Here is a 24,233-nt window from a genome sequence, read left to right as displayed (position 1 = left end):
CTCGATGGGGTGGGTCGCCAGCACTACGCCCGACTGCCTTTGTCTCCCGAGTGGCACTGCGTTGCCCGGAGTTGGGCGAGTTGCCCGGATATGCACCACGACGTTAAATTGAGAGTTGCACCTAAGTTGTTCGGAGTTGTGTTTGGTTGTCCGGAGTTGCGTTGAGTCGCCTGACGTTGCGTTGAGCTGCGTGGAGACGTGACTCGTTGCCCGAGGTGGCACGGTGTCGTCCAGATTTTGGGTTTGTTTTCCTGAATCCCCGTGGGGTTGATGTAAATTGTATTCTGTCAATTTGCCTAGAATTACACTGGGCCACTCAGAGTTGCCCTGAGTTGCTTGGATTCCTTCAATTACCTGCACCTGCATTACGATGTCTAACGTTTCACGAAATCGCGTGTATCCGAGTTTGTTTTTAACGCTTTACATCAAGTTGTGTGTGGTTGCATTGAGTCTCTTAAAGCTAAGCTGGATCAAGTTACACAGAATGGCAATGCGCCATGTAAAGTTTTATTGAGTTGCCTGGATTTATTCAACAATGCAATGAGTGACCTGCAATTTCACTGATCGTTCACTTGTAGCTGCCTGGAGTTGCGTCAACTTGTCCAGAGTTTCGTCGAGTTGTCCAGAGTTGCGTTGAGTTGCCCAGAGTTGTGTCAACTTGCCCATAGTTGCGTCAAGTTGCATTGAATATCCTGGAGGCACGTTGAGTTGTGCTGAGTTACACTGAGTTCCCCAAAGTTGTGTGAAGTTGCCTGGAGTTGCGTCAAGTTCCCCGTAGTTGCTTGGAGTTTAACTGCGTTTCCCAGGATTGCTTTGAGTCGTGTTGAGTTGCGTCAGATTACTAGGAGCGACGCCGAGTTGCCTGGAGTCGTATCGAGTTGCCCCCGGGAAGTTGCGTCGAGCAACGTTGAGTTGCATCGAGTTACCCCGAAGCTGCACCGGATTCCCCGTAGCCGTATCGAGTTACCCGGCGTTTGCGTCGAATTGCATGCATGTCAAACTTCTTTCGCAGCGTACGTAGCCAACCGTGCTGATGGGGAGGTGCGGGAAAAGTTGCATCAAGTGGCCTCCGCAGTTGCCTAGACGCTGTAGAGTTGCAGCGTGGAGGCGACGTTGTCGTGCTCGTCCGTGAACACCTCCTCGTCAAGGCTCGACTCTGTGGCCACGCGCGCACACCACGCTCGCACTCAACCACTCGGCACTCCTGATCACACCCCCCTTTCGCATTCCCGCTGATCTGCCTGTCTCGCTCCCCGTGTATCTCAGCCGCTTTGCATTGGCCCTGAGAGGCCCGTTAACCTTCGGGGTCGGGGGGCTCTGGGAATCGCTGCCGAGCTAGCTATCATTTGTGGGTGGCTGGGTCGCTTCTAAAAAAAAACATAAGCTAATAGCTGAGCGCGCTTGAACTGGTAAGATAAAAAAAAAATACGTTTCGTTGTATTTGTATATATTCTTTTTGAAGTGATTTGTTGACCTATCTTATACTTTGCACTACTATCGTTGCTTTTGTATTGTTTGTTCTGACCCGCCCCTACTGGACATCTGTGAACAAGAGCTTTATAGCTCATCGGATTCTTCCAGTATATATACACATAAACTGATGCTGAAACATCAGTCGAGAATATCTGAACCAGTCTTGGCTGTCCCATAGATTGACTCTGCCTGAAATGTGAACCGTGTGCATATAAGGGGAGATAAATCAGTGGGGAACTTGCCCCAATAGTCTGTGTAGACTATACGGGGGATCTTTGCCTAAGTGTGTTTGTGTGACTCACGCAGAGGACTTGGCCGGGGGAAGACCCCTCCCTGAAGCCCGGGCTGGTACTCGAAGTCGAACACAGGCATGTCTGAGTCTGGGGACATCACTTGTGCAGACGTGGGGCTGTGAGAAGGAGGAGAGGGAGACAGGAGGGGTTTGGAATGAGCTGGGACACGTGAGGAGACGATGACTCGTCACAGTACGCGCTGATCGTACGAGTGTGGAGTGGCGTGCGTCTTCCTTTGGTGAATTGAAAGCCAGTGGTTGAAATTCCATATTCCCGTGGCAGAGGTCAGTTTATCCTGACCATCGAACAAAGACGGTAGTCACCGCATCGCGCGCTTTCAGATGCGCTTCTGCGGCCGTCTGGAACGCTCTTCCTTCCGATATTAGGAGGCCACTGGAGCGATGCACTTTTAATTCATACAGACTGAAAACGAATTTCTTTAGAACTGCTTGTGTTTGGTTTGTTGTCCTTCCCCCGCAACTCCGATTAGCACGTTTGGCTACCTACGGTGCGAAAGAAGTTCAACATACAGACATATCCATAAGATGACCATCTTAATGTGATTTTTTTTTTCATTAATATTTGTAATTTGTCAAATTTTTACCCGTGTCGGTGTCACGTCAGCTTGTCCATTCTGAACCCTTGCCGGGCAGTGCATCGCTCAGTGTTAGAGAACAGCCCGCGGAAAGGGTTATTGCAGAACTACTGCCACATTCGCGTGGTTGACGGCAGAAAATCCTCACAAAACTCAACGGAGTTCTCGTCCCCCCAACACGAGTTCTGGTTAGGCCCTCGCGCGCACTCGGTCCCAATGCTGCCGCCCAGTGGAGGAATTCAACAACAACAACAACAGAGAACCATCTCTCTTTCACCTGAGGACGATCGCTTGTATGTTGCGATCGAAACGTCGGTGATATATTATTTATTTATTTCCATATCTACGTGACTTTACCGAAAGAACCTAAGAGTGTGAAATCCTGCAGTCACGAGAGCCTCTAATCAAGATTGAACCGCCTCCGGACATTACCTCAACCGGGAAGATGGATGCAAAATTGAGCAATCTTTGGAAGGACGTTGCTCAACCAGGTAAGGTGTTAACTGTTGTGTTAGCCGACTCTCTGAGTTGCATTACATTTCTACATTTTGTTAAGTTTGATAGCTCAGCTTCCTTGTCACATTACTTTGCTCTCTTTCACCCAAGCCCTCTTTGAATGTTATCCCCACCCTCTCACCCCTTTGTGGCCTCCCCCCCCCTCCGCCCTCTATATAATGCCTCGTCACAGAGGCCCCCCCTCCCCCCCTCCGCCCTCTATATAATGCCTCGTCACAGAGGCACGTTTCTCTCTTTCACCTCCGGACGACCGCTTGTTGTCGCGATCGAAACGTCGTGATGTATTATTGATTTATTTTCCTATCGACGTGACTTTACCGAAAGAACCTCAGAGTAGAACCATCAAGAGGCTGCATCGACGGCGGTGTGCAAGCGCAAACCCAAAATAACTGAAGAACACATCAACATCAACATCATCAACATCATCAACATCATCATCGACTCTTGAATGGAATCGCGAAACCCACCCCCACCCCCCCACACCGAACCGCGACCGTTGGTTGCATCGACTCGCCCGACATATCGGGGTGGAGTGTCACGGCTAATCGGGGGATGGAAACCCGGAGCGGAGTTCGTCTCCCCACGGGAACCGGAGACGCGAGATGAAACCTCCGAGCAGGACTGCGAAGATCCGTTTTATTTTATTTTTTTCGTCTTTGTTTCTACCACGTTTGACCCCAGTGAATGTCAATTTGTAACTCTTGATTGCCCAGCGGTTGTGTCCCCACCCCCCACCCCAAAGTTCGATAATGACCCGTAGAAGTGGATATCCACAGAATGATTCTGCATTTCCCTCAAAGTGGCCTCCTGTTCACACAGTATATGAGGTAGCAGCACCTTCTCAGCCGCTCTACATGTGAGTAATGTGTTATTCGCGTGACGGTCAAACCGAAATTGACATCTTGACAGCTGGAATTTAGCCAAACTAAGTGCAGAAACAAATGTAATGCAGCGGGGGTGTATTGTGCAGTTATTGGTGACCAGGCTGAGACTATCAACTCACTCCACTGAGAACCCGGATTAACCACAGACAGCCACCCATCGCATCTCCCCATCACCCCTCTATCTCTCCCCTCCCATCTCCCCATTACCCCCTTTCCATATTTCCCCCACATCCCATCACCCCCTTTCCATCTCTCCCACACATCCCATCACCCCCTCTCCATCTCTCCCCCACATCCCATGACCCCCTCTCCATCTCTCCCCCACATCCCATCAGCCCCTCTCCATCTCACCCCCACGTCCCATCACCCCCTCTCCATCTCACCCCCACATCCCATCACCCCCTCTCCATCTCTCCCCCACATCCCATCACCCCCTCTCCATCTCACCCCCACGTCCCATCAGCCCCTCTCCATCTCTCCCCCACGTCCCATCAGCCCCTCTCCATCTCTCCCCCACATCCCATCACCCCCTCTCCATCTCACCCCCACGTCCCATCAGCCCCTCTCCATCTCACCCCCACGTCCCATCACCCCCTCTCCATCTCTCCCCCACGTCCCATCACCCCCTCTCCATCTCTCCCCCACATCCCATCACCCCCTCTCCATCTCACCCCCACGTCCCATCAGCCCCTCTCCATCTCACCCCCACGTCCCATCACCCCCTTTCCATATTTCCCCCACATCCCATCACCCCCTTTCCATCTCTCCCACACATCCCATCACCCCCTCTCCATCTCTCCCCCACATCCCATGACCCCCTCTCCATCTCTCCCCCACATCCCATCAGCCCCTCTCCATCTCACCCCCACGTCCCATCACCCCCTCTCCATCTCACCCCCACATCCCATCACCCCCTCTCCATCTCTCCCCCACATCCCATCACCCCCTCTCCATCTCACCCCCACGTCCCATCAGCCCCTCTCCATCTCTCCCCCACGTCCCATCAGCCCCTCTCCATCTCTCCCCCACATCCCATCACCCCCTCTCCATCTCACCCCCACGTCCCATCACCCCCTCTCCATCTCACCCCCACATCCCATCACCCCCTCTCCATCTCTCCCCCACATCCCATCACCCCCTCCCCTCTCCATCTCACCCCCACGTCCCATCAGCCCCTCTCCATCTCACCCCCACGTCCCATCACCCCCTCTCCATCTCTCCCCCACGTCCCATCACCCCCTCTCCATCTCTCCCCCACATCCCATCACCCCCTCTCCATCTCACCCCCACGTCCCATCAGCCCCTCTCCATCTCACCCCCACGTCCCATCACCCCCTCTCCATCTCTCCCCCACGTCCCATCAGCCCCTCTCCATCTCTCCCCCACGTCCCATCACCCCCTCTCCATCTCACCCCCACGTCCCATCAGCCCCTCTCCATCTCTCCCCCACGTCCCATCACCCCCTCTCCATCTCTCCCCCACATCCCATCACCCCCTCTCCATCTCACCCCCAAATCCCATCACCCCCTCTCCATCTCTCCCCCACGTCCCATCAGCCCCTCTCCATCTCACCCCCACATCCCATCACCCCCTCTCCATCTCACCCCCACATCCCATCACCCCCTCTCCATCTCTCCCCCACATCCCATCATCCCCTCTCCATCTCACCCCCAAATCCCATCACCCCCTCTCCATCTCACCCCCACGTCCCATCAGCCCCTCTCCATCTCTCCCCCACATCCCATCTTCCCCCGTTCCCTGTGAGCGCAGGAGGAAGTTGTAAGTCGCTGGCGAGAGAGAAGCCGCGGTCTGGCCCAACCTCCGCGGACACGGCCGGCTTGTTTTTAATATTTATTATCGCGAGCGCTTTCGCTTCAACAAATCTCTAGGGCTGTCTGCGCGCACCGCCTCTCACGGACGCGATCGCCAAGGGTCGTTGGGCACTTTTCACCCATACGAAGGGATAGCCCCTAATTTAATTGTATCTCCTTTTTTCCTGTGTATTTTCGCCCGGGAAATTCTCGCCAATTCTCAAGATTTATCTTTGAGGGGGGGTCCTGCCATGTTGTCGTGGAAGTTGGGAGTGATGCTGCCCATGTGTAATGCCAATTGAGTAATTTGCAGGTAATGTTTCAACTATTTGGATGTTACGGCCAATACCAGTTCCAATGTATGTCGGGGAGCAGTGGGGGGGGGGGAGGGATTTATCTTGAGAAGGAGAGCAGAGAACCCAGTGGAAAGCCACCTCACTCACGAGGGGGTGATGCTCAAGCCCCACACAGATAGATTTATGAGGTTAGTCTTAGCTGTGAATAGAACCCATGTATGTGGTGGTGCAGTGGTTAGGACTGCGCTAACCACCGCACCACCACTTCCCTTATTTATTTGCATAAGCGAAGACATTCCTCATACTTAAAACGAATCTAATATGCTCATTACATCTCTGTTCAAAAGTAAATTTTCCAAAAAACAATGCTTTTGAAGCGAATTTATTTTGAATGAACCTCACCTCTGAATGTTGCTCATCTCCCGTTCTGCAAAACACAAGAGACGCACACGCGAGATCAATGCACAGCAAATTGCGTGCGACGGTGTTGGTCAGGGAGAAAGTTAACCTCCCTCTAAGGCAGGCGCTGCACCCGCCTGGGTTCAAGATCGACGCGGTGTGGCGACGCCTCAATGCGAACGTTGGCCCAGTTGCACGGCGTTCGCCGATTGGGTCACAGAGGATTCACGGTTCAAATCCAGCGGTCGCCCCGGTTAGTGCATACTAATATATAATCGTGCGAAAAGATGCGGAACGCATGCTTACCTGCTTCACCGTAATTCGTAAGGGGTAGCCCATCGTTGGTGTGCTAATGATGAAATCACACCGCAGATTGCATTATTGGGACTGTACATAGCTATCATTACCCCCTACTGGCAGACTGATGCCGGTCTAACACGTAGCAAGCTTTCGCGACCAATATCCATAATCGAGGGAGGGGGGGGGGGAGAGATTTATATCGCGTAAATATAAATGTGTGGTTAAACTCGCCACCACCCGACACAGCCAATCAGTGAGGGTTTGTCACGTAAACAAAACACGTGCCAATTATTTACTCCTTCAGCAGCACACCGGTGTGTTGGAGAGTAAACCCACAAGTCTACATCACATGGGATGTGATGTAGACTTCTGGCGCCGTATCAAAAAAATATTTGTATCACTGTCTCGTGACCATCGTTTCACCGTTGCATTTTGCATATTTCATTTCCCGACAAAAAAATGCATGCAATTAAAAACCAGCGGGAGTTCACGGCAGCAATTCGAATTGAAAGACGCGCAAGTCTGTAACATTAGTGCCGAGTGTAACGTGTCCTTGCAGTAATTGACGGCATGTCGAGTACTCCGTGCCATCTGCATTGCAGTCACCATCGCAGTGTGGGCACTATCTGCATTGTAGGCACCTTCTGCATTTCGATTTAAAGCTTTCGTGACTGCAAGGATTCATCTTCTGTATCTCTGTCGTTCCGACAGGTTTGTTCCTTTCACCGGAAGAAGGCCACTTGTGTTGTGGCCGAAACGTCGTGAGAATTGTATTGTTTTATTTTTTATTATTTTATTCTCATTCTACGTGACTTTACCGAAAGAACCCAAGAAGACCATCTGCATTGTGGGCACCTTCTGCATTGTGGGCACCATCGCATTGCGGGCCCCATCTGCATTGTGGGCACCATGGCATTGCGCGCTATGAGCGTTACAGATGTACCGTTACTTCGCTTAGGGAAACTCACAGCGGCCTCGTGTCGAGTGAACTACATGTGAAGGAAATACTGAACGATCTCTAATTCCCAAGGGAGGCACAGCAAAGTACAAACATATTATGATTATTATTTGGGTCTTTCGGTAAGGTCACGCAGATAGGTTCAACGAAATAACAAAAAATAACAAAAAAAACTACGACGTTTCAATCGCAACACAAGCGGTCGTCAAAATGCATTCTGGGCACCATCTGTAGTTTTTTTGTTATTTATTTGAACCTATCTACGTGACATTGCCGACAGACCCACGGAATATGAATTCCTGCAGACACGAAAGCCTTAAGTCAAGATTTACAAGAAGAAGCCGACAAAAATCTGAAATACAATTGCAAACGTTTAGGGAAACTTCTCAGGATGATTTGCAACATCGTCAAAGTTAGTGTCACGTGCGTTCCTTCAACGGAGGAGTAGCATAGCTACACGAACTCTCTCTCTCTCTCTTAATCTAAGTTTTCTTGTTGTTTTCTTCTTGTTGTTGTTGTTGTTTGACTTGCATCCCACTGGGATTTTTGCACACAGCGTTGGTGTACGGTGCTATTTCAGGAATATTTTGATGTTTTTTAACTGGATTTTCTGTTTGCACAGTCACACAAAGTCACTTTAAGATGTTTTCTTGTTCGTGTTTTTGTATTTTTTTTTGTTGCGGTTGCACTCGATTCAAGAGCCGAATGGCTCACAGGGCTATACCAAAATAAATTAAACTATGAAACTCTGCTCAAGTCCCTCTCATTGCTGCCAGCGGCACATCGCGACCCTGGCATTTCATAATTGCTGCCATCATACGCAAGAATACAATAGTTAATAGCGTCGCATCGTGAAAGTCGATGTTGTAGCGACCCTTAGTATAGTATTAACAACAATAAAAAAATATATATATACATTGGTCCATAGAATTGCCCTAAAATGAATTAGGCGACATTTCGGATAACGGGCCATCTTCATGTCAGGCGTCATCGCACTTTTGTTTAGGCGATTAAATTCACTGAGTTGGGGTGGAGCAGTGTAGCAGTGGATAGCGCATTACGCTAAGAACCCAGCGGACCCGAATATGCGATTCCCGGACACAGCTATCATCAGTGGCGAGTGATATCATAAATGGTCTGGGCATCCTCGAGGTTAACTCAGCCTGAAGTAAGTATCTGCTGTGGTGCATAAATACGCATCAGCATTCGTGGGTGGGTGGGGGGGAGACAAAGGTGGCCAGGGGGCCGTCCATATATGACGTCACGCGATTTTGGACGATTTTTGACCCCCCCCCCGGTCACACGGCGTAACAAAAAGCCAGACCCCCCCTCAAATATGACGTCACAAAGCTCTGCCTCCCCCGCCAAAAAAATAAAACATGCTTCAAATCGCTTTAAACTATTGACTATTGTCATTGTAGTGCGTTTTTTTATGTGGCGCTGCACTCTGATGTTGTTAAAAAGTCTATTTAATGAAGTAGAACGTGTTGTATATATTTATTTAAAGTTGCGCATTTTGATGTGACGTCACATTTCTCAACCCCCCTCCCCCCTCCTCGTCACACATCGTCACAAATGTTTCACCCCCCCCGCCCCTCTCCAGGTGCGTGACGTCATTTATGGACTGCCCCCAGGGCAGGCAGCATGGTACTGACCACACCAACACCCCCATACACCATGGCGGCCTCAATGTCTGCTCACTAACGGCAGTTCTCGCAGCAGTCGAAACGACCACGTGTGTGGAGGTCTGAGTGTGTTTGTTGTTGTTGTTGTTTTTACCACGTCTGTTCTGCAAGCAATTATAATCGAGTCACACTAAGGAGACATGTGGCCCTGTCTCGATTTAAAGCTTTCGTGACTGCAAGGATTCATCTTCTTTGGTTCTTTCGGTGAAGTCACGTAGAATGAGAATAGAACGAATGAAACGTCGTGAGAATTTTATTGTGTTATTTTATTTTATCAATTTATTATTTTATTCTCATTCTACGTGACTTTACCGAAAGAACCAAAGAACATGTGGCCCTGTGTTTTGTATCCATATATATTGCTGGGGTGGTTTTTTTTCTTCCTCTCTATATATACGACCCCCCACCCTCCCCTCCCCCCCAAAAAAAGGCACATCGAGAGTATTGTTTCCCGGCACCGCGTGATCGACGTCACCCCGGGCGCACTTCACTTTGGCAATTTCCGCGATTGCGTTACCGAGGCGGCGGCTGCTGGCTTGCACGTGAGCGACAGTTCGCGCTGCCCTCCTTCGTTTATTTCACACACACAGAGACACACCCACAGACACGCACGCGAGTGTGCCGCTATAAATCCGACGCCCTGAGTTCAATTCCCGGTCACGGCTAGCATCAACGACCAGTGGAAGTTTCAGCCCCTCCAGTAGCAAAGGGACGGCAAAACTAAACTCTCTCTCTCTGGCCTGAAGCCCTCTAGTCAGTCTCTAGAGTGTAGACCAATCATTATCCAGCGTGCACACCTCTCATCGTGCTTTGACTGGCTGTCAAGAACTCTGGTCACTCCATTCCGCTGTCCAGCCAAGTTGCTATAGCGGCTCATGGCCAATGGCATCGCCGGTGACAATCGCTGGCAGCGAGTTACCGTGGGATTTCCCGAGTGGATCCACTCTAGGGGGGATAATGCAGTGTAGCAGGTTAGCGCTACGCTGCGCTACGAACCCAGCCCCCTCTGGGCTCGATTCCCGCTCACGGTCAACGCCGGTGACGATTATCCGAACCGGTTCTGGGCCTCCCCGAGGTCGACTCAGCCTCAAAAGAGTACTTGTGTGTAAACATCGCCACTGGGGAGACAAAGGCGGCCTGGCGTGGTGCTGGCCACCCAACCCCCTCGTGTACCGTTCCAGCCTTCAAAGGTGCTCGCTAGCAGCACTTGCCCCTACAGTTTGTTAAGGCTATACGGTGGGTCATTGTCTTGTGGCTGTCTATGTGCATAGATGTTATTCGCGAACAGCACTTGCCACCAACATTATGTTAAGGCTATACGGGGGGTGTTTGTGTTTGTGTGTCACGTACCAATCACCCTCCCTCTGCGCTTCTGGGCTCGAAAGCAGGTGATGACAATCACGATGACGCTGATGATGACGAGGGAGATGAGGATGACGATGAGAACATCGCGGGTATCAGCTGCGAAGCACACGAGGGGAGGGGAAATCATCAGCTATCATCATCAGTAGTTTGATGATTGTCAACGGTCATCGCTATGATCGTCTCTATCATCATCGTCATTTTCATTATGATCTTAATCATCACCGCTGTGACCACACACCGTCATCACTACCGCCATCATCATCATCAGCACTTTGATTGTCGTCATCATCACTAAGATTACTATCAGTGTGAAATAATTTATCATTGCGGTCATCATCACTCTGACAAGTGTCATCACCACCACCACCACCACCACTGTGATTACGGTCAGAGAAGTTAATCATCATCATCATTGTAATTCATCATCATTGTAATCATCATCAGTGATGATGCCGTACTCGACATTTATATCGCCTACTGCAAAGGAGAAAACTACCAAAAAATGTTTATTAAAAAATGTTGTGACTGTCCCTTAGCCACATCTAGACAAGGTGATTCCTTGGCCACATCTAGACATGTAGTGGGTGTCTCTTGTCCACATCTAGACATGTAGTGGGTGTCTATTGTTCACATCTAGACATGTAGTGGGTGTCTCTTGTTCACATCTAGACATGTAGTGGGTGTCTCTAGTTCACATCTAGACATGTAGTGGGTGTCTCTTGTTCACATCTAGACATGTAGTGGGTGTCTCTTGTTCACATCTAGACATGTAGTGGGTGTCTCTTGTCCACATCTAGACATGTAGTGAGTGTCTATTGTTCACATCTAGACATGTAGTGGGTGTCTCTTGTTCACATCTAGACATGTAGTGGGTGTCTCATGTTCACATCTAGACATGTAGTGAGTGTCTCTTGTCCACATCTAGACATGTAGTGGGTGTCTCTTGTCCACATCTAGACATGTAGTGGGTGTCTCTTGTTCACATCTAGACATGTAGTGGGTGATTCCTTGCCCATATTTAGATATTTAGTGGCTGTCTCTTGGCCATATCTAGACACGCAGCAATATTGTGTTGTGATTGTGAAGGTTTCTCGCTGGTGTTGACGTCGTGAAATTATTTTTTCTGCTAAACTATGATGAAATTCACAAACAATAGTGCCACGTTATGGGGAAGCCAACAGTGGTTGTCCAATGGATATACTTGCCCCCACAATATTAACGTGGAATTCCCACCACTGGCTCAAGGCAGTAAGAGGGAGATGCGTGGGTAGAGTGAGTGTGAGTTTGAGGTGGGGCATGCGCACTGCGCTGTGAATGTAACGTCTCGAGTTCGACTCCCAGCCACGGCGTACATCAGTGGCGAGTGATTGTAAACCTTGTTCTGCATGTCCTCTAGGTGAACACAGCCTTAAATGAGTACCTGGTGTGGCGTGCGTTGATTAAACCGCGAGTTCTGCTTACCTTTGCCATCGTGGCAAGCAGGCGATGTTTTCACTCCAACACCTTGCGCTAGGGTGAGAAGTGTAACATATTTAATACCACATACATGCATATGGAATGGCGATCACTGAGTCTCTAGACGCTTTAGCAGGAGGGTGCCGCTACCTGGACTTGAAACTCAGGAGCTCAGGGAGGGTTGATCTCAGCGTTTCCGACATGGCCATTATGAGCCTCACTTATGTTCAAGTTGACGTTTGCTTTAAGCAGGTGTGAGAACTCAAGAGGCCAGAGTCGAGTCCCGTTCGCAAGAGTGACATGTGCGTCACCTGTGTGTGACCTGTGTATCACCTGGATGACGAAGGCAAAGCACGCTACTATAAAGTACAGCGATGAAGCAAATTTAAATCAGAACAAAAGGAATTGTGTCACGTGCGTATCCCAAATGTTTGCACAAATATAGATTAAAATGAAAGAATACATCCCCTGTAATAACAATATTGGATGTTTTTAGATATATAGCGTCCTTCGTGCAAGCTGCATCTCACAACCGCTGAAAAACTGCAGACAATGGATGCATGTGTGTATGTTGAACTTCTATCGCACCGCACGTAGATAACCACACTAATCGGAGGTGCGGGAGGGGGGAGCACAACAAACTAAACACAAAAACCAGTTTTAAAGAAGTGAGTTTGTCAATCTAGACGATTTAAAAGTGCATAGCTCCAGTGGCTTCCGAGTATCGGAAGGAAGAGAGCGTTCCAGACGGCCGCAGGAAGCGCGACCGCCAACTTTTTTTCGACGGCTGAGCAGCCAAAAGCCGCTGCTGCTGCTGCGGCTTAATGACGGCAAAAAGCCGTGAGGCAAGCCAGGCGGTGGTGAACCGGCGCCACCAAGTTACCCGAGCTCTGTAATTCTGTGCGTATAAGGACACCGCAATTCCATCCCGACAGACGAGCGCTTGCAGCAGCGCCGCACGTCGGCCAGGCCGGGCGACAGATTGTGTCGCCGAACCGCCTGGTCGCGGCCACCTCTGCGGGACCGGGCGGGCCCCACCTTGGGTGACGAGCAGCTCCGTGATGCTCAGCACGTTGTAGGGGTGAGCCCCGTCTTGTCTCGGCGATGCGCCCGCGTTAGCGTCGCGCTCGCGGGGATTTTGGGTGCCGTTGGGTGGTGTCTCCTTTGTCCCCGCGTGGGGCACCTCCGGGTGGCCGTGGCGGTGGACGCGTTTCGCGCAGCAGTAGTGGCCAGAGTCGGACGCCCGCAGGTTTCGCACGGAGAGCGTGAGGCTCGAACCGTCGTCGCTGCGTCCCAAGCTCGTCCGATGGTTGTCCGGGATGAAGTGGTGGTGTTTGATGTCGAAAAGGGCCTGGCGAGGTGAGCGTCATCGTCGTCGTCATCGATGAGCACGGTTGGCTACGTAGCGTGCGAAAGAAGTTCAACGTGCGGTACGTCGTCGGCGTCATCGTCTCGAGCAGCCAGGAGAAGTGAGACAGCCGGCCCACCGACTTCTCCTATGACGCGTGAGTTGAACGTGCCAATGGCAATCGTCTTTACCCTCATCATTCATAACCACGCCCCCCCGCCCTACCTGTCATCCACGTGCTCCCCCCCCCCCCCCCACCTTTCCCCTCCCAACAGCCAAGAGTCCTTCTGTCAAATCCGACCCGCACCTTTCCACGATGCCTCATGCCATCCAGACCATGCGCAGTGAAACGTGCAATGTTGGCATGTGGTTTGACACTAAAAAAAAAAAATATTTGACCAGGTAAGGCCCACTGAGATATACATAGCTCTTTTGCAGAAGAGACCTGGCTATCACCAACGATAGCTCAACGAAAATCAGGTGGAAATTTGTTGCAGCCAAAAACTCTAAACGCGCGATGTTGATTCAAAATGTGGATGGAAAAAACCGGAGGGCGCGGAGAAAAATCCACGCGACCACGGGGAGAGAGACGGGCAAACTCCAAATATATAGCAGCAGGCGTCAGGGTTGGGATCGAACCCACGGCCTCCTGTGTGCCAAGCGAGGTAGTTAACATCTCATAGCCACCGTGGCGCCCAGCCCACAATGCCAAAGTATGTTCCCCACAACTGCCATTGCCTTTATCCAGCAGTCGATTGACCAAGGAGTGTAAGTCTCCATAAAACAGGTTTTTTTGGGGAATTAGATCGTGAAAATATAAATGTGCCGATAAAAACCCGCCACCACCCAACACAGCAAATTAGTAAGATGTCTGTCACGTAAACAGAACATGCCAATTCTTTACCAGTACAGCACACTGGTGTGTTGGAGAGCAAATCCACAACCTTTACAATGTAAGTCTCGCCACCGTGGCGCAAAAAAAACACATTGCATTGGCCGGGAATGCCAAGGTGTTTTGCCCAGCGTTGGCTCAACGCTCCCACCTTCAGTGGGTCCAGCCCTTTGTGCGGTGGCACTGACAACTGCTACCCAACGCGGTGGTGGCGTTGCCGACCAGCTTCGCGTCTCTGACACGGCCTTTGTGGACCCCCCACCACCACCACCCCTCACCTGGCGATGATGGCCCCCTTTCATGAAGCTCTCCACGTAGTCGGGGTGCGCGCACGACCCGTTCAGCCCGCTGCCAATGAACCAGAGGACGGGCTGAGCGTGAGCCGCCGCGGACTCCCGCCCAGGCGGGAGGGGACACTGCAGGGTGACCTCCTGCTGCTCGGAGCACGTGACCTTTGTGGCCTCGTGTCTCGCTGCGGGATTTCGGGGTTGATAATCGTCGGGGTTAAATGTCGTCATCGTCAAAATAAAAAAAAGAACGGATTTCCTTAAGACCTTGTTTTTTTTATGTGTGTTAGTTTGTTGCCCTTCTGCCGCACCTCCGATTAGCACGGTTGGGTACGGTGCGAAAGAAGTTCAACATATACACATCGTCACCATCGATGTTGTTTGTTGTTGTTGTTGTCATTTTCATCATCGCCGGTTATCGTTCGTGGTAATCGATGTCATTATAACATCATCATCATCATCAGTCGCTTGATCAGTCAGTCGTTGTTATCATCATTACTGTCATCCTCGTCACGGTGATCACAATTATCAAGCATCACAATCACCATTATCATCATTGTGGTCATCATCACATACATTATCATGATCATCAATGGTCAGTGTTGTTATCGTGATCATCGTTCTGAGCATTGTTGTTGCAGTCATCATTATCATAACCAAACAACGTTGTTGTTGTTATCGTCGCCATCATCATTGCGGTCTTCATCAGTCATCATCATCATTGACATCGTCAATGTCGCTTTTACCATCGTGGCGATCATGCCATCATTATTATCATCATCATCATCATCGTGGTGGTGGTGATGGCACGTGGCCTGTAATGCAGGCAGTGTGGAGGCAGCGATGTTTGGTGGATCGCGCAAATGTTACATTGCCAGGAGAAGGCAGCGCATCAAAGTGGGGACTCATGTACGGGAGTGAAATGTTTAGCGGCATCGCAGGCCCGTGATGGATGGTGGCGGCGTGGCGAGGCCTTCACACCCGGGTGGGTAGTCCGCGGCTCATGATGACCATGATGGCCATGATAAGGAGACCTTGATGTAGCAGTGGATAGACCACGGCTCGCGATCATTGAGATCGTAGTGATTGAGAGACCGTCTCATCCATCGGCTCATGATCATATTGTAATTTTAATTATCACGATGAGGATGCGTTCATCCCAGCAGTGGATAGACCGTGGCTCAACGGTGAACCCTAACCGTGTGTTGTCACTTTGTGCAATCGTAATTACAGGGCCTCAGCGTGAATGCCGCGCGGTAATCACGCTGATTGCGTAACTGATTGCCGCTTGGGGCTAGGCCAATGGTTTGAATGTCCCTAAGCACACCCAGCAAATCCTGTCGGGGGTGAGTAAAATCTGCGACGTTGCAGACCTGTTTGGTTTCCTGCGAGCTTACTCCGGTGGTCAAGAGTGCCTCTCACTCCCTCTACTCGCCCTCACCTCACCATTTGTTTTTAATTCATACCGTAGGAATCCGATGAGCTATGAAGCTTTTTTCCACAGACGTCCCTGTGTACACTGAACTTATCTTGCGCATCGTACGTTGCCAACCGCGCTCATCGGAAGTGAGGGGGGAAGGACAATAAACTAAAGGCCAAAAACAATAGGTCGACTCGCTAACAGATCTTGCCCCAACAGCCTGTTAAGGCAAAAAGGAGATCTTTATTTGTGCGTGTACATGTATGTATGTGTGTGTTGGGGAACGATAGTGTAGTGGTTAGCGCGCTGCGCTATGAACCTGGCGACACGGGTTCGATTCCCGCTCACGGGCAACACCGGTGACGATTATCTGAACCGGTGCTGGGCCTCCCCTAGGTCGACTCAGCCTCAAATGAGTACCTGGTGCGGTGTGTAAACATCGCCACTCGGGCGATAGGTTAAAAGAAAACGATCCAAAAACAAAAACTACGACGTTCCTATTGCAACACAAGCGGCCGTCTTCAGGTGTAGCTTTCGTTTTTTTTTGTTATTTTCTTTGACCCTATCTCCGTGACTTTACCGAAAGACCCAAACAATATGAATTCCTGCAGTCACGGAAGCTTTAAATCATAATTTAATATGCGTGTGTGTGTTTTTTGGTGCAAGAAATGAGCCGATAGAATCTACGCGCCAGTACGCGTGCCCACTCTCCTGCGGTGTAGGAACAAAAAACATTTTTACGTCCGCAACTTTATACCTACAGGTCAAATAATTACACCCAGACCTCGATAGTTTGTGTATGTGTTTGTGTATACATGTGTGTTGCCATAGCGGTAGTGTAGCGGGCAGCGCGCTGCGCTACGAACCTGGCGACTCGGGTTCGATTCCCGCTCACGGCCAACAACACCAGTGACGATTATCTGAACCGGTCCCGGGCCTCCCCTAGGTCGACTCAGCCTCAAATGAGTACCTGGTGCGTGTGTAAACATTGCCACTGGGGAGACAAAGGCGGTCGGGCGTGGTGCTGGCCACCCACCCCCTCGTGTACAGTTCCGGCCTTCATAGGTGCTCGCTAACAGCACTTGCCCCAACAGTCTGTTAAGGCTATACGGGGGATCTTTGTCTTTTGTCGCGATAGCGTTGCGGTTAGCACGCTGCGCTACGAAACCAGCGACCAGAGTTCGATTCCTGCTCAGGAGCCAACACCGGTGACGATTATGTGAACCGGTGCTGGGCCTCCCCAGGGTCGACTCAGCCTCAAATGGGTACCTCGTGCCGGTGTGGAAAAAAACCGTCGCCACTTGGGAGACAAAAGAGCTGGTCGGGCGTGGTGCAGAGGACGCGCGGTGGCTTCGCATCGGCGCGCAGGACGCGCGTTTTTCCGCGAGGTTTCACCACCGTCATTGAGCAAGTGCAGCTTGTGTGACCACATGTCTCACGCGTAACAACACTCGCATACGGTTGAGCACTTTGACAACTTCCCTCTGCGCTATGACGTCAGGCGATGAGGTGAGGAGTTGATGACGATGATGATGATGATGATTGTTGTGGTGCATATGGCGATGATGATTGTGGTGCAGGTGGTGATGACGGTAAGCTTGGCGTGATGGTGATAGGCGATGAGGTGAGGAGTTATGATGATGATGATTGTGGTGCAGGTGGTGATGATGATCGCGGCGCAGGTGGTGATGACGGTAAGCTTGGCGTGATGGTGACAGACGCCGGTGATCCGGTGCCTTTAGGGGAAATGGTTTTTGCTGGATCGGGCCGAGATTTGTGAAACTCACAAATCAGCTGGGCTGTGTGTGTGGCCGTGTCTGTGGGCATCACTCCCGGACAACTCTTGGTGGAGTTTTCTCCAGCTTCTCCGGTTTTCTCTTGCGAGAAGCCACTCACTCAGTTGTCGAATTGGCCAAATATGCCAATGTAGCAGAGCCCTCCGTACAGAGAGTCCTGACACTTCAGAGGCTGTTTTAGGTTAAGGGAATAAAGACAATTGATGATATCGATGATGATGATGATGCTATATGATGAAGGTCAATGATTATAGGAATTATAATGATTGACGATAATGAGATTAATTAATATGCTGATTTGATGATGGACTAGAATTACGATGACGGTAAACTAAAACTAAACTATATTATTGGTTCTTTCGGTAAAGTCACGTAGAAGGCAAATAATAAAGTAATAAAAATAAAACCATTAAATTATCACGACGTTTCGATTGCAACACAAGCAATCATCATCAGGTGTCAAAACCGCAGCATGAAAATTTTGAAAAAAATTGAAAACATTTCATGCTGTGGTTTTCACACCTGATGATGATTGCTTGTGTTGCAATCGAAACATCGTGAGAATTTTATTGTTTTATATTTTTATTATTTCATTGTTTCCCTTCTACGCGACTTTACCGAAAGAACCAAGAATATGAATTCCTGCAGCCACGAAAGCTTTAAATCGAAAAATAAAACTAAACTCCTTTTTTATTTTACCAGGTAAGGCCCGCTCGAGCTAGGTAGCTCTCTTTCACAAGCGACCTGGCCACAAACGATAGCTCAACGAAAGTGGCTTATCACGTGGCAATGCATCGCAGCCAAATACTCGAAACGCGTTGACGTTGATTCTAAACGAGCAAGGGCAAAACCGGAGGACCCGGAGAAAATTGCACGTGACCGCGTGGAGAGAGAGAGAGACACGCAAACTCCAAATGATGGTTGATGGCAGTGATGGTTGATGATGGATAATAATTACGAGGTGGACAACGGCGACGCTTGTTATTATCGCGTCTCTTGTGCACGCTGCCATCGCAATGCGGACCACACGTGGACGGCTGTTTCCTGTGTCGACAGCTGCCGTGGAGTGACAGTGACCGCACGCCTCTTGAGTTTCCTCCTTCGCGAGTTGTGCAACGGGCCCACGGCGGCTCGAACGCTTAACGGGGGGCACCGGCTTATCGATGCGCGGTGCGTGTCAATTGGGGCGATTGATTAATGATGATGATAATGCAATTCGTAACGCGCACAAAAAATAGCGGATACGGCCGATAAACTCAGAGGCGCGGAGCCAAGCTCAGAGTCACTCGAAAGTCAGGCTGCTGAAAATGTGCAGAGGGATTGGCGCTCCAGACTGTGGAGGCAGCCACCGAGAAGCGGCGCATAGCCGTGACAAGTCCTGGATCTTGGTGTCGAGGGCAGGTCGTGAGTCGCACTGCACAGGCATCTGCCTTTTAAATAATGTGACACTACGATGTGCAAAAAAAAAAGATTAGTTTTTGATGTCGCTTATAACTCCATGCGTTTTCATACAAATCTACGGACCACTCACATTGCCCTTATCTCTGCTCTCCCTATTATTATTATTTTAGTTTGACCATGGCTGATGATGATGATGATAGAAAATCAAGACAAAGATCCCCGTATAGCCTTAACATACTTTTTGGGGCAAGTGCTGTTCACGAGCACCTACAGAGGTCGGCACAGCACGCGAGGAGGTGGTTGGCCAGCAGCACGACCGGCCGCCTTTGTCTCCCCATTGGCGATGCTTCCACATCTCACCAGATGCAGGACTGGTTTAAATAATAGTCATTGGTGTTGGCCGTGAGCGGGAATCGAACTCACTCACGGCCAACACTCGGGACAATTATCTGAACCGGTCCGGGGCCTCCCCTAGGTCGACTCAGTTTTAAACGAGTGCAGTACCTGGTGAGGGGTGTCAATATATAGCCACTCGGGAGACAAAGGCGGCCGGGCGTGGTGCTGGTCACCCACCTCCTCGCGTGCTGTTACCGACCTCCATAAATGCTCGCTAACAGCACTTGCCTCAAAAAGTCTGTCAAGGCTATACGGGCATCTTTGTCTTTGAAAGTGGCCTACAAACCCAGTAACCTGGGTTCAACTTCCAGTCATGGCTAACATTAGTAATATATTTGAACCTGTCCTGAATACTGACAAGTGTAGAAGTGTATGAAGATCAGCACTGGAGAGACAAAGGCGGTCAAAAGTGGTTCTGGAAACCACACGTAATTCTATTCCAATGTGTCCTTAATGGGAGCTCACTAACAGCACTTACCTGTGAGGTCTGTAGAACCACATTGGGGATCATTATCTCTGTATCGTGCATGCGACTGTGCAATACAAGGATTATGTATCATCAATATGTACGAGTGAGTGAATATGGTTAGGAGTGAGTGGATGGGGGAATGTAACGGTGAGTGAATGAGTGAGTGGGTGAATGCGTGAGTGAATGAGACGTGAATTAATCGTTGAGTCAGTGAATTAACGAGTGAGGCAGGATAGGGTGAGTAAGTGAATGAATCGGTAAGTTAATGGATGAATGAATGACTGGATGGGTGACCTCGTTTTTACCGAGTGAATAAAAAACAGTTTTGTTCACAGTGCCAGCAGCTCACAAATGTCAGAATTTCATAATTGGGGAATTCTCTAAAGTGCCCCATGATTCAAATCAGAATATCCGAAAGGAATCCGATGAGCTATAAAGCTTTTTTTTACAGATGTCCAGTGGGGGCGGGTAAGAACTTTACAACAACAAACAGTACAAAATCACGACTGTAGTACAAAGTATAGGAAAAGTAAACAAATAACTTAAAAATATACAAATTAAGTTATTGTATATCTTACCAGTTAAGGCCCACTGAGCTACGTAGCTGTTTTTCAGAAACGACCTGGCCACAAATGATAGCTCAACAAAGTTGCTTGTCACGTGAACATTTATAGCAGCGAAATAATTTAAACAATCTCAAGTATTGGGAACGCAACTTATAAAAGTCGATGTCATCAACTGTGGGGTGAAATACACCGTAAGAAACGTCTACATCTGCACTTCAGCATTTTTATTGTTTTTGCTGATGGTTAAAATACACAATTGTGTACTTGTAGTACTCTATAGTGTTTGATTGTTTCAATTCTTTCGTATGTACGTGCTTCCTATCGGTTTAGGCTCCGTACGCTACATGAGGCAATTACTCGGATGGCTGACGATATTTGGATCGTAATATTTGTAAGTGATTAGCGAAGAGACTCCAGGCCATTTAGGACGTTGGGATGACTCTGCACCCCTGATTGAAACTAATCAAACTCCGAGCCGTCTTGTTTGGCGTGGACTCAAATAATATCAGTACCAAATTGTCAGCTCCTTGCATATAACATCGTTCCGTTGTACACCCGGCCTCTCTGTGCATTATGACGTGTAAATGTTTATTTTTGTGTGTGGCCCCAAATTCCACGAGACTTGCAAACTTGTCACGCAGGCGCCTTTCTTCGTGTGCCTTTGGGACAGTCAGTTTTATCTATTTCTTTTATTTTATTTATTTTATTTATTTGGTATAGCCCTGTGAGCCATTCGGCTCTTGACTCGGGTGCAATCACAACAAACGAAAAACAAAAACACGAACAAGAAAACATCTTAAAGTGACTATGTGTGACTGTGCAAACAGAAAATCCATGAAAAAAAACAGCAAAATATTCCTGAAAAAGCACCGTACACCAACGCTGTGTGCAAAAAATCCCAGTGGGATGCAAGTCAAACAACAACAACAACAACCACAAGAAAACTTAGATTAAGGCCATCAGTCTAACTCCGTACTACAACAAAACAAACCTGTCCAAACCAAAAAACTTTTCTAAATCACCAAAAAATAAATCCATAATTGCAATGTAACAGTGATCATAGGGACTGTGACCGAATTTTTTACAATAAACTACATAAATAACATGTAACACCAAACCCTAAAGCCATAGCTGGCTGCATGAGTTACTCCACAACAACAGAAGCATCAGTCGGAGTATCAAATTTTTCAATGCACCTTTAAGATCAGCACGCTAAATCAAAATACAGATAATACTTTGCAGCGTCATCCGGAGCGAAACATTTTATTTTACGCCAATGAATAGCAGTGGCAGCTAGGGGTGTACAACCCAGGAGTCAGCAACCTGTGGTGGCTCTTTCGCTTAGTCTCTCCCTCATTTTGCGGGCAGCCGTTTCAAATAAAAACACCTAAATGTTAAACGTCATTTATCGTAACGATAAGTGTATTTAAATATGGCCAAGGAGAATGGGGGCCCTTGCGCTATGGAATGTCTTGATGACACCAGAATGTACAGCGGTCAAACTCCGTCGGCGATGGACGCTTGTGTTGGCGCCCGAAACGTCGTGATTAATTTTATGCCTACGTGACTTTTACCGAAATAACCAAAGAGTAATAACTAAATAGGTGAAACAAATAGACGCAGTTTATCGCATCACCTATTTTTATTTTACATCAAAGTCGGAATGCGGCAGTTGAAACAAGGGGGGTAAGTTTCTTAAATCCACCCCCCCCCCCCGAACCCTCACTCTCTCCTCTATCCACCCAGCAAAATAAATGATGCACTCACTCCACACCCAGTCGGCCGCGATCGGCTAGCCGGTCGCGTATGGCGATGTAAAGTTTGGGGTTCTCCTCCTCTCTGGCAAAAAAAATAAACGTTTGGCCCACTTTTAAGGTGTAGGCCAAAGTAGCCGGCCCCCAGAGTTGGCCGTTTCCGCCAGTAGCTGCCCGAGAAGGTACATTGGGCAGGTGCCCGCACCTCTACAATTGTAGAGGATGGTCGGGACATCCTCACACACAAACGCCACGCAACCACGGATTAAGGGTCAAGGGGTCGCGGGGGCAATTGACGTGCACGGCACACAATGCGACGATTGAGTGGAGGACAAATCCTGATCGGAGTGGTGCGAGAAGGATGAACAAAGGGTGGGAAAAACCGAGAAGGGAATTTTCGCAGAAAGGGGGGAGACGGGGTTATTAAAGGGACGGAGTTGGAGGGGTTCGTGGTTGCTTTTTGATGACGAGTGTGGAAGCGTGGTGTGAGTTTGCCTCGAAAATAAAAATCCATATTTTTGGTTCTTTCGGTAAAGTCACGTAGAAAAAAATAATAAAGTAATAAAAATTAAACAATACAATTCTCAGATGATGATTGCTGTGTTGTAATCGAAACGTCTTGATAATTTTGTTGCTAATTTTTATTATTTTATTATTTCCCTTCTACTTGACTTTCCTGAAAGAACCAAGAATATGAATCCCTTCAGTCACAAAAGCTTTAAATCGAAATAAAGATCCTTCTTAACCAGCTCAAGTCTCCTCTTCACAATCAATTGAGTGTAAATGGATCACCCTGCATAATAATAACAAATCTAACATTATACGTGTGCGTGTGTGTGAGTGGTGTGCGTGTGTGTGAGTGGTGAGGTCGTTGCCCTACGAACCCGTCCACCCAAGTTCGGTTTCCCCCCTCAAGGCCAACGCCAGTGAACATTATCTGAACCTGTCTTGGGCCTCCCCTAGGTCGACTCAGCCTTAAATGAGTACCCACTGCGGTGTGTAAAAAAAAACATCGGCGCTGGGGGGTGGGGGGGGGGAGACAAAGGCGACCGGGCGTGGTGCTGGCCACCCACCCCGCACTCGTGTGCCCTGCCGGCCTTCACAGGTTGCTATGCTTAACAGCACTTGCCCGAAAACAGTTCTGTTCAGACGAGATACGGGCGATGTTTGTCTTTGCGAGCGAAGGTGACGAAGCCGCTGCGTTTCGCGCTTTACCTTGCGAGAGACGTGCACAGGTGAGCAGCAGAAGTAGTGGTGGCAGGTACAGATGCATGGCTTCACTTGCTCCCTGACTCCTCAACACACACACACACACACTCTCGAGACCAGGTGCAAAACGGATAGCGAGCTCACTGCAGCAGCAAACTCTTTCGACTCATTCTGCTTATGGTCGCCGGCTCTTAGGCAACGACCTACCCAACTCCCCCCCGCCCCCCCCCCCCCCCACTCCACAGTCCTTATCAGCAGGAACCAGAAATGTTTTAAGTTAAGGCATTTTTCGATGTGAAAAAGCACGGCGTAGGGGGGGGGGCTATGAATGGCATGCGTTAACCGGGTACGATGTTAGCATTTACTGAACATGAGTGTTATACTGGGTGCTTCAAAATTTGTTTTAACACTTTTGAGAATCTGCAACAACACCACGAGTAATGTACGGCCCTTGGGCTCTGGAGACCGCCTGGAAAAGTTTCCAGGCCAGCGTTGACAACGATGGCGGACAAGTGGAGACTCTTCGACTCCTTGAAGCGATTAACATTACATTTGTTATCATGTTAACGTGTATTATCCGTTATTTTTCCATGAAAAAAAACAATAGTTCCAAAAAGTGTTAACATTTTTTTAAGCACCCTGTATGTCGACCAAACATTACGACT

The 24,233-nt window shown here is 49.2% G+C and overlaps 1 protein-coding gene across 1 annotated transcript; it reads right to left on the bottom strand.

Moving 5' to 3' along the window:
• Positions 1-658: 658 nt before the first annotated feature.
• LOC116951003 (uncharacterized) lies at positions 659-23,739 on the bottom strand. The gene is made up of 8 exons (XM_076073271.1): positions 23,575-23,739; positions 14,549-14,742; positions 13,069-13,381; positions 12,037-12,084; positions 10,561-10,671; positions 6,271-6,295; positions 1,776-1,882; positions 659-1,156 (listed from the first exon to the last, which is right to left on the bottom strand). Exons 1-8 carry the CDS (start codon positions 23,630-23,632, stop codon positions 1,080-1,082), a joined length of 933 nt encoding a protein of 310 aa, XP_075929386.1. The 5' UTR covers positions 23,633-23,739; the 3' UTR covers positions 659-1,079.
• Positions 23,740-24,233: the final 494 nt, after the last annotated feature.

The sequence above is a fragment of the Petromyzon marinus genome, chromosome 41 (genome assembly GCF_048934315.1).
Source record: "Petromyzon marinus isolate PM22_M1 ecotype Great Lakes invasive population chromosome 41, UKy_Petmar_22M1.pri1.0, whole genome shotgun sequence".
Classification (NCBI taxonomy): domain Eukaryota; kingdom Metazoa; phylum Chordata; class Hyperoartia; order Petromyzontiformes; family Petromyzontidae; genus Petromyzon; species Petromyzon marinus.
The sequence above is the reverse complement of the archived record's forward strand: the minus strand, read 5'-3'. Positions and strand labels throughout refer to the sequence as shown.

Bases quoted from the DNA above. Each gene is read 5' to 3' on its own strand.
- LOC116951003 (XM_076073271.1), bottom strand. From the start codon at position 23,632: ATGCATCTGTACCTGCCACCACTACTTCTGCTGCTCACCTGTGCACGT. The intron at 10,672-12,036 runs GTAAGCAGAACT...TGTGCTTCGCAG, and splicing joins TGCTTGCCACGATGGCAAAG to CTGATACCCGCGATGTTCTC. The intron at 6,296-10,560 runs GTACGTGACACA...TGTGTTTTGCAG, and splicing joins GCGCAGAGGGAGGGTGATTG to AACGGGAGATGAGCAACATT.